Raw genomic sequence first — 13,993 nt, forward strand, 5'->3', positions numbered from 1 at the left:
ATCTTCCCGCGACTGTGAAGAGTTGTTCCCCGATTATGGCTGCTTGCAGCTTGAACTTTGGGTGGTCCACAGAGGAGCAAAAGCGAATGTGTACGGAGTACTCGGTGCGCGATGAGGGGCTAAGGTGGGGGAGAAGAAAAAGAGAAGAAATACCACTTCAGACGAACCCCCTGCTTCTTCAGCAGATGCTAAGCTTTCTTGGACAGCGGCACGGCGGCTACGATCTTGACAGCACCAACAAAGTTGAGCACTTCCAGTGTTGGAACAGGCTGGCGCATGTGAATACTGTGTTGGTAGGTAAGTAAGGTACCTTGCTTCATGCATATCTAACGGCAAAATGTCAGCTCGTCTGCCGTGAAACCCCAATTACAAAAGGTACTGGCTTATGTAATCTTAACGCTCCATGAGAGATTGAAAAGTTTCATCCCGCAAGCCACCTAAATCACAGCCGTTGCCATCCAAAGATATCAAAGTCTTTAGACAGGAGCCAAAAGTTCCGAAACCGAGAATCGAACTCGGGGCTATGCCTAACCGCTCAAGTGGATGAGAGGGCATCATGTTGGCCACTACACCATATCGGATGTTGATGTCTAACGGTCCAAGATTGACGCATGAGTATCCTGTGTGCTGAGAGTGGAGCTGGTGCCGGGCTTACCCTAGGTCTCTTTTCTCCAGGATGGTGCCAGTGACGGCATATCAGGAAAGCAGCTAGCCGCATCATCATCTTCTTCTCTGCCATGTTCTCTTTCAGGCTGAGGATGGAAAATGACCACGAAAACCAAGTCGAGTACGAGGAAAAGAGAAGGACGAGGATTAACTGTCCAACCTGCGTTCCAGAACTCCAACGCGGATGCACAGCTCATCCGACGGGGCTCTCCAAATGTTATTCACGGACAACAGAAGCGGTGTAATAACGGACGCAATCGGCTCCGGGCAAGTTCATTTCAATGGACAACCGGCGCGCGCCAATTGCCGTTGCCTATTGCCCCCGACCAAATCTAAAAATCCCAAGGCAGCATTCGATGTAGCCAAGAGATGCATCATGCATGGTTTCTTTGCCTTGCTGGGCATGCATCGCGTTCTCAGATCTGTCCAACTTGGTCGCCAGCCGCGCCACAAAGCCGCCCATCTCATCGGTATGGGCCGTAGTTCGACTGACCAAATTCTCCTTGGACAAAACCAACAAATACGCCCCGAAACAAAAGGATTATGACAAGAACTAGATTCGAACTCGCGCGTGTTTCCACACCAGCAGAATCAGTTTCAACCTGAAGCTGGCGCCTCAGACCGCTCGGTCATCTTGCCATGATGAGGATTGCAGAAGCGGGTTGGGACCCGCTGCGGAGTGAGGTCCGGCCGCAGGATCTCAAGACCACGCGGCGCAGCGGACTCCGTAAGCAGTGCCTAGCAGTGCACGAGGGAGCCAACGACGAGTACTCGAGAAAGCAGAGCGAATAGATTGCATTGGTATAAGGTATCTTGGTTCAAATCAAAACCGGCTATAAAAGTGGTATCATCGGATCCTCTGCTGTTGCGTCAACGTCCATCTCTGAACGATCATCCCGTTGTCTCCCACCAAGCTTAACCTTCCGTATTATCCTCATCAGATTTGTGTGAGCTGACTCGCTTAGGCAGTCTTCTTGCCGGTAGCGACCTGTCGACCTTGCGAGGTGTACCGGACGTAGGCATAGCCGCCGGCCGCGATGACGCCAATGATGACGAAGTTGCCTGTTGGAAAAAGAAGTTAGCAACAAAACGAAGAACAGCTATTTTGGTGATGCGAGACTCACTCAAGACGAACTTGCCAAGTCCGCCAACAACATCGATTGCGCCCTGGAATACATCGGTAATGAGGTTGACGAGACCGGTGAAGAAGCCGATGATGGTGTTGAAGATGGTCTGCAGGACGTGGTAGAAGGCGTTGAAGATGGAGGAGAGGAGCTCGTAGATGCTGCTAAAAAGGTCCTGGATCGCGTTGGAGACGGCCATGGTGACGGACTGTGATGGTGTTGTGGTTTTGGTATAGTCGGAGTGTCGGTTCGCGAATGAGCTTGAAATTCTGGATGCGAGCGGGCAAAGGTGAATAAAGGGGAGCTTCAGATTTAGCTCCAGCAGCTCCAAAAGTCGATGGAGATCTGGCCGCACCGTTGACTTTAAGCAAAGAGCCCACGCGGACGAAAAACAACGTCCTTGTGACGCGATGGGCGCTGCCGCCTAAGACTTGCCTAACCCCAAGCGAACCAAAGCGGCGGGTTGGGGGAGGCAGGAGCCGACGCCAGCGACTGCCATGTGTGGTCAGAATTGTCGCCCGTGACGTCGGCATCGTGACGTCACCAGCCACACCGGCAATCACACAACGTCGTTCCAGCCACGCACCTTCCCATTCGTGCCATTCTCACCAGTAACAATTGGACGGCAGGAGCAGGTACGTACTCTATGCACTACAACTGCCACAGGAAGGAGGGCAGAGCGGAGGGGTTCGTCCGGGCGGGAAGGAAAGGGTGGAAGGGAACCGATATTGTCTCTCGCTTGTAGCTGCCGTCATCACGCATTCAAGCCACCTTTTGCCCACGTGCCCCTGTCTCCTCAGCCCTCATCTTAGGAAAGGGAGGAGGTGTTTGTCCGGCCAGGAGCCCTGAGCACCTCAATCACCTCATGTACTTTTCACGTCCTAGGTACCTTATGCATCCATGTTTATTTCTGGCTGTCAGTGATTCAACGCGGTACCTTACATCTAACCCCTGACCAGATGTGCTTCATTCATATCCAGCCATGGTTCTCAGGGGATTGCAAGCTAGCAATCCAACCACTTAGAGCTCGTTGGTGTGTACGGCTTTGAAATGATAGGCTTCTAGAGGCGGTCCCTTAGTTCCGAGCCTACGAGTATTCCATGATATCCCCAGTCTCTTGGAGCAAAGAAGAGAGGGAGAGGTCATTTCAAGCCGTTCTAGCGCACTGCATCGGCTGAAACTCAATAGCTGAGAAAGAGCCTAGGTAGGACCAGCTGTCATATCAATGTCCGGGCGATAAGTTCAAGCATTGTACTGGGATGTATGTTTGTCTATGTATCATCTTTCTCATCCTTTATACATGAACATCATGCGCCATCTTCTTCCATCACACAAGAAACATCTATCGAACCAATACCCCAGGCCAAATAAGACCTCCTTAGTTGGCGGCGCAGTTGTGCGGGTTGCCAGTACCATCAGCCTTCTCCTTGGCTCCAATCCCGCAGAACTTGAGATCCTTGGTGTAGTAAACACGCATGGGACCAGGTCGGTTGGTAGTCCCCTTCTTGGCATTAAAGTCGTAGCGCTTGCCGTCTGCCAGAACTGGGAGCTCGTAGACAGTACCGGAGCATCCCGAGGCAAACGTCATCACGTTGCCCCTGTTGTCAAACGACTTGGGGTACCCGCTGGAGCCCGCGGTCGTCTTGGCCTCGCGGAGGTATCCGATGGATGTGTCGTATTTGACTGTTCCGTACAAGGCGCCGTCGTTCTTGGCTCCTGCTTTGCAGGTGTAGGACTATTGAGATCATTAGTTTTGATACAAATTGGAGATGGTAGGCAGGAAGGATATGAAGTAATTACCTGGCCGGATTGACGAGTCTCAATGGTGCCGTCCTCGCCCAAGAGAGGGGTCGGGCTGGCAATGCTGGCGGTGGCAGCGAGGAGAGTGAGGATGTAAGTGTAGGAAACCATCTTGACAAGTTGGCGGTGTTACTGAAAGTAATTTGCGAAATGAGTGTAGGAAATGGTTGAATGTTTCCAGTTGTAAAGGAGTGTAAGAGGCTTTGAAGTACCGTTGGATGAGGAGTGAGCTTGAGACTTCTTCATTTTTACGGTGCAAGACGACGCTATTTATCTCATGAAGCTGAGCACTTGTTGTTTTTTCTCTTCTAGGCCTCCAAGATGTCTCGAGGGAACTGGTCAGCCATGTTCCCGGTCCAGCCGAGTGAACGTGGTCTATGCTTACACTTCGTTGCGAGTCAGTGATGTAGCAATATACGGCCGCCAATATGATCTGCTTATATCTCAGAGGCCTAATTATATCCGACCCTAACTTTGGCTACAATCGGGACAAAATAACATGAGCTTCAAAGTTTCATGTAAACTATTTACCATATCACAACATAGGCTGAATTTGAAATGTCAACAGTTGCGTAGACTATGCCAAATGGCTCCCGCAACTTGATACGGCTTTTCGCAAAGATTGTTGCCCGAAATACTCCATTACTTTTGCATACGGTGTTGGTGAATCGTTACGGTAGATCTAGATGCTGAAAGCAAGTCGATATTTGCGTCCATCTCGATCGCTTACGGTTAGATGCCGGCATTTCAGAGGCTTCAAGTTCTTTTGCAACATCGAAGGAGTTGAGGGAAGGATTCCAAAGTAGCAATGAGCCATCTCAGTTCGGGTCTACATATTCCTTGACGAGGTGACTTCCACCTCCAAAGCATTGATATGTGAGTGGAAAACGACAAGGACATATGTGAAAGTTCCCGAATGACTGACAGGTGAGTTACCCTCTTGCTTCGCCTTAATACATCGGCTAGACGTGCCGAATGAGTGGGTGATTGACTCCGCCGGCCAACACCAGGCCATTTTTACGAGACTTTGACGTTGCCGATCATGGCACTGTATGTTCGCCGAGTTTTCATGGCTATCTCCGCCGAATGCAACCTTGCAGCGAGCGGGTTCATGCCCCCATAGCCGGCCTGAATGATGCGTTCTATGAGTCTTAAACAACAAACACCATCTCTGTTAGCCAAGTATGCCAAGCTACCAGTCACCATCTCATCAGCCGCAACAAGAGCACTCCAGGGCTCGCCTGACATCCGGAACGAGCGAAAGTCAAAGTGTTGATATTGCCTCTGGGCATGTTGCCAACGTATTAGTTTGTCAAATAGCTCAAACTTCAATGTCAGCTTGGTAACAATCTTCAGATAGACTAGAAAGCCGGGGTGTCTGTAGATCATGACCCCAAGAAAAGCAGAATAATCGAACGACCTTATTCTTCTGCCTGGAAACCTCTCTCTTCCGGACGATTCGAACATCATGCTTGGCACGGGACCGGGCATTGCCATCACCCCTTTTATCGATAACAAGGTTCATAGGATGACCAACTATAGCCAACATACCCCAAACAAACCACGTATTTAGACTTTGATAAACTTTGGTTGCCTAGCAGAAAACGAGCTCTGGGCGTCTGAAGTTCATGGTGCACCGGCGCCCCGGCACGGGTTGACGGCATGGCGCCGTCTGAGGGGAAAGGCGGTCCCCCCTTTTAGGGTTATGCAGGTGCCGACGGGGACGCCGGGTCCCGAAACATGGTCGCCCATCCTGGCACGCACTGCGGCCTGGAGGCGCCATCCCTGGGGCCTGAAGGGGCCTGGCGACTTTCCCTTTACAGAAGCCGGGTCTTTTATTTATGGGCTAGGGGGTGAACTCTGATCGAGAGTCTTCGCCGGATGACGGCAGCCTTACTTGAACTACCAAAAATCGATGCAGCTGTCTTTCACCGATGTCCGATTGACACATTATCAAGCAGTAGATTTAACAATATCTGGAAGGGAAAGAATCTCTAGCTACAACTTCATTTGGCTCCGGAAAGTAAGAGACACTCAACCGCAAAGTCATCTATTTCACAACCAACAATGTCGACAGTGCATCTTCAGCTAGAAGACCCCGGTGCGCCTCCATTCGCCGCCAGAGTCGTCGAGATACTCAATTCTGCCTTCGACTCGAATAATGCTATCTCGGCCGAAAAAGCCGCCGCGGCAATAAACTCACTCTTCATTTCAGATTACGAGGAGCATGCTACAGCAGGTTCTTTTCTTTGGTGGTTCTGGGACCTCATGCATGACCTAGCCCGCCAGGTCCCCAACGAACAGCCTGAACAAGACCAGCTAGCGGCAATCATCAAGGCGCTCCTCAGTCTACCACCCAAAACGGTAATTCTGGGCGAAGACTGGGGAGGTGCAAACGAGAGCTCGATCGATGTGTGGAATGGTCTTCCCATGTTTGCGAATACCTTGAACGAGACGCTCAGTGATGGTGAGATCATACCCCGCTCCTATTCTTGCAACTACCTTCAAACAGTCCTACCATCACAAAGCACTCGCTAATATGAGACCTCATGATAGGAGATCCAAGAGCTCCCAGCGAAGAAGCAAGAAAGGAACGCCTGGTCAGCCTGCAAGCATACGCAGCCCGAGTCGCAGGCCTAGGTCTCGTCTCACTAGAAACAAACGCCATATGGGCGCTCGTAGACGCGCTCGAAGGCACCGTCAAGCCCGTACGCGGTGCTCCAGACGAGATCAACTCAGATCCAGCTGCCGTGGAGAACATCACACACAAGACACGTATTGCCGCAGCTTGGATGATCCACGCCGGCCACCTCTTACACGGGCGCGATGAGGTGGTGAGCGGGGCGACAGCTGGACCCCTGTGGAAGCTAGATAAGAAGGAAGCTGTGAAGTCGAGGCGCAAGTTAAAGGGAACTGATGGGCTTTGTCCCGAACGGTGGCAGCTGTGGAAGGAGAGGTTTGCGGTTATTCGGGACGCTGAAGGGCTTGATGAGGGGGCGCGGAAGGATGCTGGTGATGCTTACACAGCAATGGAGAAGATTGAGAAGGGATTGTAGGTATTAGTTGATTGCATGACCGAGGACAAGACACTACCTTCTCTTGTCTGCCCCTCAACTCTCTTACCACTCAAGGGGATATTCTTTAATGCAGTGAAGTAATTGAGCTTCGATGCTTATCTTTCAGGTAGCGTTGTAAATTCATCCCCAGTATAGGATGTTCGTAAAAGACTTTCTGGCTCTAGCTCTTACACACCGAGCTCCCACCTCCAAAATCCCCCAATATTATCTCCTCAATCCTCCGAAAGCCTCTCGACCAGGGTTTTCCAATCCTTCGGATCACTGCCGGGGTGAGCCACCTTCCAAATCCCGACTTAGCCCAGTGCCCAGCTTACAGCCAAGATTCTACGGATCCTGCTTCCCCTTCAACCTCTCTTCAAAAAGGTTTGATGGATTCAAGTCATGGTCTTGGGTCCTTCTAGTTCTCCTCTGGCGAAGGATCTGAAGGATGAGAAGAGATAGTGAACAGAATTGACGTTAACCGCCTGGAATGGGCAAAAGTTTAATGGCTAGGCCGCGTATGGGGAAAACAGATTCTGGAAATATATAAACCAGCGCGTTTTTCAACTCACCGAACTGGTTGGTGTCAATCATAGCAGCGTATACTCAATAGCTTTATCCACCAAAATTCTGCCCATATCAACAACAAGCTAAGATGAAGGCTGCTATCTTCCTATCCGCTTTCGCTGCCATCATCGCCGGCGTCAACGCTGTCGCCATGAGCGAGAACCAGCATGCCGTAAGGGCACTCGTGAGCACATCCATCTTCAGAGGACAATCCTGCTCAACAAATGCTAACTGATACCCTGTACAGATTGAAGCTCGCTGCCACTGCGACGGCACCTGCTGCAACGGCTATTGGTGCACCGATACTGACGTCGGAACTTGCTGTAACGACGTGCCTTGCTAGGTTCTCTGAGGTAGATGGAGGAGAGACGTCAGACCTGCGCTGGTTGTTCGCTGCATTTCCAGTCTTTCGTGTACTTCTAGCTACTAGTATGTACAAAGTATAAACTATTCTCAATTCGCTCAGACAACAAGAACTCACTCTACAACGTCCTCCTACCCTGATGAAGCAATGTCCTCCAAGTGACCAATCCTTCCAAATTCTCAGAACACGTCCTTAATCGACATGAGACCTCTACCTATCACTGCTTATAACATCTGGGATGACGTCCGGTTTGATAGTCTAGCCTATCGTCCCATTCCCAGGGAGCCCAATACTCCTCCCATCATAAGCCAACCTCCACCGCCCACTGTCCCAAACATCCCAATCCCCCATCTTTCCAACATCCCCATTCAACCTCAACGCCCTCACCCTCCAAAAATACGCACCGGGAGGCACATACTTCCTATCCTCCTCCGACCCATCCCAAACCCACCAACTCGACGGCGCAGCCCAATTCTCTGCCCCTCCCCTAAACGTTCCAGTCAAGACATCCTCGCCAGTGTCGGCGCTGACAAGGTCGTAGGTATACTCCCGGCTCGCGGTGACAAACACCTTCCTGAACCCGGGGAAGCCGAGGTCGCAGCTTACAGGCCACGCTGGCTTTGGGATCGTACCGTTGAAGAGGCAGGTGAAGAGTGTGTCGGGGGCTACCTCCGTGTCGATATTTGTGTCGGGGTCGACTTTGACGAGGTGCGATGCGTTGGGGTTGATCATTGGGATATCGACCAAACGGGCGCCGAAGCCTGTGTAGGGAACTGTGAGCGTGTTCGCCTCAGACGCAGAGGACACGATCTCGATGAAGCCTCCGAAGGAGATGCCCCTAGACGTCGCCGGGAGCGCTGGGTTGGACCGAACGGATACCGAGATGGTTGCAGATCCGCCCGGGACAAGCTCCACCTCTGCCGGCGAGATATCCACGTCCGCATACATCGGATGCCCTTCCGCGCCGGACAGGCCGTACGGGTCCGCCTCGCTCAGGATATACCCCGAGGCCGCACCCAAATGACTCAACTTGTACTTCAGAGTCTCCGTCCCCGTATTCCTCAGACTGAAGTCCAGCTTCTCCGGACGATGCGCCGTATCATTGAAGTCCAAGCTCGAGACATTCACAACGGAAACGGTGTGAACGGCATCCCACGCATCGACAAGCCCACCGCCCTGACTGAACACTGGCGCTAAAAACTCCTTCTTCTGCCTCACATCATCAATGAACCGCACCGGCTTCGCGGTAGAGGCCACCACTGCAAGAATCTGCTGCGGATCGTAGTCCGGATGCCGTTCCTTCACCAGGGCGTACACGCCCACGGCAAACGGATTCGACATGCTCGTCCCGCCGACAACAGCCACACCCCCAAATCTTGGCAGGAAAGCACTAAGGATATTCTCCCCCGGCGCGATGAAGGACGGATAACTCTTACCCTCGGGTGTAGGACCCCAGCTGGAGAATCCGGAAACGAGACCACCTGAAATGTCATTGTCTCGGTAGAGCACCTCTTCCTGCGCCTCAGAGATGTTCGAGGGGACGGATATCCGTACGGAAGAGCCGTTGGAAAGTATTCCTGCAAGGAAGAGTCCATCCTCATTGGAGATACGAGCAATGCCCTTGTAATCCCTGGAGTACTCTGCAAACCCAGGCCGCCACTGCATTCCATCAACGACGGAGGCCGACGCAGCCTGATACCGTAACACGTACGGAATCCCCAACCCAAGCGCGAGCCGAGTTGACGTATTTCCAGGGCCCAACCAGCAGTGATCTTCCTCGATGAGCATAATCGTATTCGCCGGGTCGGTAGGAGGTACAAAGCCCCCCGGCACAGGGTTACACCCCTCCGGCAACCCTTCCGCGGGACCAGGACTCCATAGAGTGAGGTTATTCCCAGCTGGAAAATTAGCAGGGAACTGCGGCGCGTAACGAATAAAGCCAGCCTCATCTCCAGATGTAAAGTTGGCTCGCCACGTGTAATACGGTGTCGCAGAATTATCCGCTGATCCTATCGCCGCAGCACCTCGAGCGTTGGCGGGTGATCCGCCCGTGAACAAGCCAGGCCCGTCATTCCCAGACCCAACCGTCACCGCCGTTCCGTTCGCAACAGCCTGGCTGACCAAACGAGCGACAGGTTCTGATGAATTACCCAACGTTGTTAGCTTCAACATGACTCAGAACCTGGCAAGATTCTCGTGAATAGTTGTGGACTCACCCTCTTCAAAAGCAAGCCCGATCCCGTACCCAACCATGATAAGATCAACCCCCTTGCTACTAGCACTCTCAATGGCAGCCATAAAATCATCTAACCCACCCGGGACAGCACCTTCACACGGATCAAGTCCATACAAGTCAACCGTCACATTCGGCGCCACACCCACGACGCCAAACTTTCTTTCCTCGCTCTCGGCAGCTATGATACCCAGCACATGCGTCCCATGCAAGAAGTTGATGCAGTTATCGCCCGTAAAGTCAAACGCGTCCTCAACGTAGTTGTAGTTATACGTCACTCGCGTTTGAGAAAGCCCAGGAGAAGCAAGATCGAAGCCCGTGTCGATTACTGCGATACGCATGCCGGTTCCGAGGGTGCCTTCGGCGTGGAGGCGCCATACACCTGTGTCGTTGTGTGTTGGCAGGATGGGTGATTCGTACAACCCACCGTTGGTGGTCGTGGTGCCTTGTCGTTTGACCATCTGCGATGTTCCTTCTGGGAGAGCTCCATGTTGTTGTTGGGAACGTTGCTGTCTGTGTTGAGGTGTTTGATGACCCCGCGAGGCGGAAGAAGCCTTCTTGATATCGTCTAGGGATTGAATCATAGGCAGAATTCCGCTCCGGACTGTTTGCCTGTCTCCCTCGCAGGACAAACCGAATGAGAGACCGCGGAAGGATGGGGAGCTGAATGTGTGACGGCGGGTGACTATGCATTCATAGTCGATCAAGCGTTGTTCTATGGTGTTGAAAATAACGTCTGGGCTCTGGAAGGGCAAGTCAGTCCTGTAGGACAACGAAGTTGGTGTGTTTTACATTTGATGACATACCTCTTGTGCGCCTTCCGTAAACTCTACCAGAATGATGCTCGGGACCTTGTTGGTAATAGTATTTTGCTGTTCGATGGCCAGCGCAAAGGCCACCGCGAGGTGGAGCAAGATGAGTAAAACCCTCATGTTCGAAACGATTGACTGGAGAAAAAAGAAAAATACAAAGCCCATGGCTGATTAGGTAGTCGATGAAGCTTCTTTTGTAGTTCGTCTGATATAAAAAGACGTGGGTAGAGTGAGGACAGAGTTGCGAGATACCCCACGCGTCCCGCGGACGCCATGTAAAACCCCCTGACTGCCGAGAAAACCATCAAAACTCTATGAAGAAGATTGATTGAAATCAACATGGATATACCACTCCTGTGAGATTGTGACTCGATAATTCGGACTGTTCAAGACTCCGTCTGGGTAGTTAGTTAGGTGGGTCACTATGAAGGGTAGTCAGGGGGTTTAGCTACTACGTGACAGCAGACTGGAGTAATAATATGGAACCAAAACTTCGATGCAGCAATAGTAGATAAAGATGATATTTGCGCCAATTGTTGGCGTTGGCAGGTTACGCTGCAATATGAAGTGGTAAACCGAAAAGTGATCTAATGGAGAAATCCAACGCTTGCTCTATCGCTTTCTTTGTGCAGCAACAACTCTGATACATTGTGCATCGTAGCCCATTGGCTATATGGGATCAGACTCAAAATCAGTCTGCAACGGCAGACGCTATGCCATTTTTCTTGTAGTTGTATCGATCAGTCCGATTCGGCCGAAGCCTCGGGTTGGACCCGTTCCTCCGACAGCTTCGGGTTTCTCAACGCGAAAGCAAAGCCGACCATGGGCACGCAGATGCACAGTCCAGCAATGCACAAAAGCCTTTGAACACCACGGTAGCTGTCAATGATGGCGTCTCTGATTTCTCCGCCGACCGGGTAATCTTCCATGGTTGAGAATGGCGAGTTGTAGACCAGTGCCGCCAGGGTTTTGTTCGGCTGGAACTCGAGGTTGGACTCGAGAGAGGGGTAAAGAAGCTGCGTCCACATGGCCCCTGACAGACAGTTTCCAAGGGCGCTCCCGACGTTAAAGATGGCGAGGTAGAGACTCGTAACGACCGCAACGTGCTCCCGATCGGATGATGCTTGAATGGAGGCCTGCGTCGGGTACGCAAACAGACCACCCGCCAGGCCCATGATAATTTGTCCGGCAATAAGCCCAGACTGCGAAGGAGAAGAAGCTCCTCCAGGGTATAATATGAGAAGTCCAAAGGAGGCCGTGAAAATGCAAGCGCCAGTAATGATGATGCCCTTGAGTCTTCGAATCCTATAAATGACAACGCCCATCAAGACACCGCTAAAAACGCCGAAGAAGGAGAAGAATGACAAGATGCGAGTGGCCGTCTCGATGGGGAAGTCAAAGGCCACGACGAGAACGGTGTATAAGTAGTTCCCTTGCGTCGACCAGGCAAAGTTGAGAAGACTGCGGACGGCCAAGGCGGACCAAACGCCACGATCTCTGAGGAGGCGGAAGGGGATGAGCGGGACCTGGGCGTAGCGGCGCTCCCAGAAGATGAACGCCGGAATGCAAAGCAGCCCAAAGGCAAGCGGAATGATGATTCCCGGGCTCTTCCAGTGGCTCACAGTTCCTCCCGCCAGAGTCAGTGGTGCTAGGGTGAAAGAGAAGGCGGTAATGAGGATAGCGAGGCCGATGGCATCGAGTTGATGGAAGAGGTCGACGGTAGCCTTCTTCGACTCGGCCTGACGATCAGCCTTTCGGGAGCGTTGGCCAAAGGTGTAGAGGCTAGTGAGGAGCGGGATGGAGCAGATGGGCAGGATGATGGCCCACATTCCAATGCCCCAGCGCCATGATGTGACTCGCAAGACAGCTGAGGTGACGTTGCCGCTGATCCAGGTGTTGAACACGAAGGGGATAGCGGGGATGTAACTGAAGAAGACTCGAGATCGCATCGACGAGAAGTCGGCCACGAGGACCTCAAGTAGGAGGACGATGCATGTCCAGCCAATCTGGTATAGAACGGCACCGAGGCAGAATACTTCCACCGAAGAGGCACTGGCTTCGAGGGCGGTCCCGACGACATAGAAGAGTATAGAGGCAGCGATGGTCTCAAAGCGGCCGTAAATATCGGCGACCTTGGCCGCGGTGGGCTGCGATGCCACGGCGATAACACTCCGCAGCACGTTGATGGTTGAGTGGGATGAGTGGAGGTTGAGGCTTGAGGTGGCGTAGGGCTGGTAGGTTCCCCGCACCTGGCTGTCGAGACCATAGGCGTAGCCGACCAGGAAGATCCCGACAAAAAGCCAGACGCGCTCGGCACTGCTGATCTGGTTCGCGACGGTATCGGAGTGTGCGACGCCGCCCGAGGGCGCATCATGAGAGTGGAGGGTTGCGTCGGCTTGGCTCGGTGCTCCGACGGTGAGGTCGGACTCGAGGAGCGGCGAGGTCTCGCGGCCCGGGGAAGGTCGGCGCTTCGACCATAGTTTCGACATTTCTCTGTCTCTTCTTGTTCTCCCTTGCGTTATTCGATATTGGCGAAAACCTTATGTCTCGGTACTTCTGTAACGCGCGCCGCGGGCGGAGATGAGGTAAGGGACTAGAGGTCTGGGCAACCTCTTTTCGTGATGTCTCGTTTACGAAACGTCCCCGTGCAGCACACCGAGTTTAACGATGGATGGAAGCTCGCGACCGTAGCATGCGCAGTCATCGGCGGGAATAGGGAGAAAGATTCTTCTCGGCTGTGTATCCGTATCGAGCGCCTGCTCAGGAGGGTCAGTCAGCAGGGGTTATTTGCGTAGATAGTACATAGGTAAGTTGAGAAAGATGGGTGTTACTTAGGGTCTTCGTACCTTTGCGAGCTCAGAGATTCGCAGATGGATGGGCAACTCGGCCGCAGAGGTCCATGAGAAATGATGCAGAAGCGATGTTTGGCAGCAGCCCTACCCTGCGGACATGATGTGAAAAGATGTGCAGGCAAACAGGAAGGATTTCAGTCAACCACCCACAGCTGGCATTCTGACACCCCGGGCCTCATGATCAGGGGACCAACGAATGCTCTGTCAGCAGGCTATGCAGGCGTGGCAGTCGCGGGTAGGCAGCACGGCAGGCGAGGACCGGAGCCTGAGGTGAGGTGGACGGGGAAAGTGACAACACATAAGTCCCTCCTTCCTTCCTTCCGGGTTTAGGTACCTGGCTGCACCTGCCTACCTTACCTTTTGGTGCCTTCCTGAGGTGACCGATCAGATTAGATCATCTGATAAAGAAGGCACCCCACCAGCACCGTGGCCAATCACGCAATTCGGGATCGTCCGTTGCCCGCCATAAGCGCCGATTTTATCCGTGGCCTTCTGCATTCTTGGAACACAACATACAGT

General features: G+C 52.6%; 5 protein-coding genes and 1 non-coding gene across 6 annotated transcripts; 1 reads left to right on the plus strand and 5 right to left on the minus strand.

The window, feature by feature from the left end:
• Positions 1-494: 494 nt before the first annotated feature.
• BDZ83DRAFT_t181 lies at positions 495-581 on the minus strand. Its single transcript has one exon. It is a non-coding gene; the product is annotated as a tRNA-Glu (tRNA).
• Positions 582-1,627: 1,046 nt separating this feature from the next.
• On the minus strand, positions 1,628-1,989 carry BDZ83DRAFT_720914 (uncharacterized protein; the record flags this gene model as incomplete). The annotated part of the gene is made up of 2 exons (XM_060512321.1): positions 1,628-1,728; positions 1,791-1,989. The coding sequence occupies 2 exons, from the start codon at positions 1,987-1,989 to the stop codon at positions 1,628-1,630; spliced, it is 300 nt and encodes a 99-aa protein (XP_060363218.1).
• Positions 1,990-3,168: 1,179 nt separating this feature from the next.
• Positions 3,169-3,701, minus strand: BDZ83DRAFT_653341 (uncharacterized protein; the record flags this gene model as incomplete). Its single annotated transcript, XM_060510606.1, has 2 exons — positions 3,169-3,525; positions 3,591-3,701. The coding sequence occupies 2 exons, from the start codon at positions 3,699-3,701 to the stop codon at positions 3,169-3,171; spliced, it is 468 nt and encodes a 155-aa protein (XP_060363219.1).
• A 1,956-nt stretch (positions 3,702-5,657) lies between these two features.
• Positions 5,658-6,646, plus strand: BDZ83DRAFT_581530 (uncharacterized protein; the record flags this gene model as incomplete). The annotated part of the gene is made up of 2 exons (XM_060505468.1): positions 5,658-6,057; positions 6,147-6,646. The coding sequence occupies 2 exons, from the start codon at positions 5,658-5,660 to the stop codon at positions 6,644-6,646; spliced, it is 900 nt and encodes a 299-aa protein (XP_060363220.1).
• A 1,189-nt stretch (positions 6,647-7,835) lies between these two features.
• On the minus strand, positions 7,836-10,742 carry BDZ83DRAFT_753798 (peptidase S8/S53 domain-containing protein; the record flags this gene model as incomplete). The annotated part of the gene is made up of 3 exons (XM_060514396.1): positions 7,836-9,715; positions 9,794-10,553; positions 10,617-10,742. 3 exons carry the CDS (start codon positions 10,740-10,742, stop codon positions 7,836-7,838), a joined length of 2,766 nt encoding a protein of 921 aa, XP_060363221.1.
• Positions 10,743-11,362: 620 nt separating this feature from the next.
• On the minus strand, positions 11,363-13,111 carry BDZ83DRAFT_581461 (major facilitator superfamily transporter; the record flags this gene model as incomplete). The annotated part of the gene is made up of 1 exon (XM_060505463.1): positions 11,363-13,111. The coding sequence occupies one exon, from the start codon at positions 13,109-13,111 to the stop codon at positions 11,363-11,365; it is 1,749 nt and encodes a 582-aa protein (XP_060363222.1).
• Positions 13,112-13,993: the final 882 nt, after the last annotated feature.

The sequence above is a fragment of the Colletotrichum acutatum genome (assembly GCF_030867785.1).
Source record: "Colletotrichum acutatum strain CBS 112980 chromosome Unknown BDZ83scaffold_69, whole genome shotgun sequence".
Classification (NCBI taxonomy): Eukaryota; Fungi; Ascomycota; class Sordariomycetes; order Glomerellales; family Glomerellaceae; genus Colletotrichum; species Colletotrichum acutatum.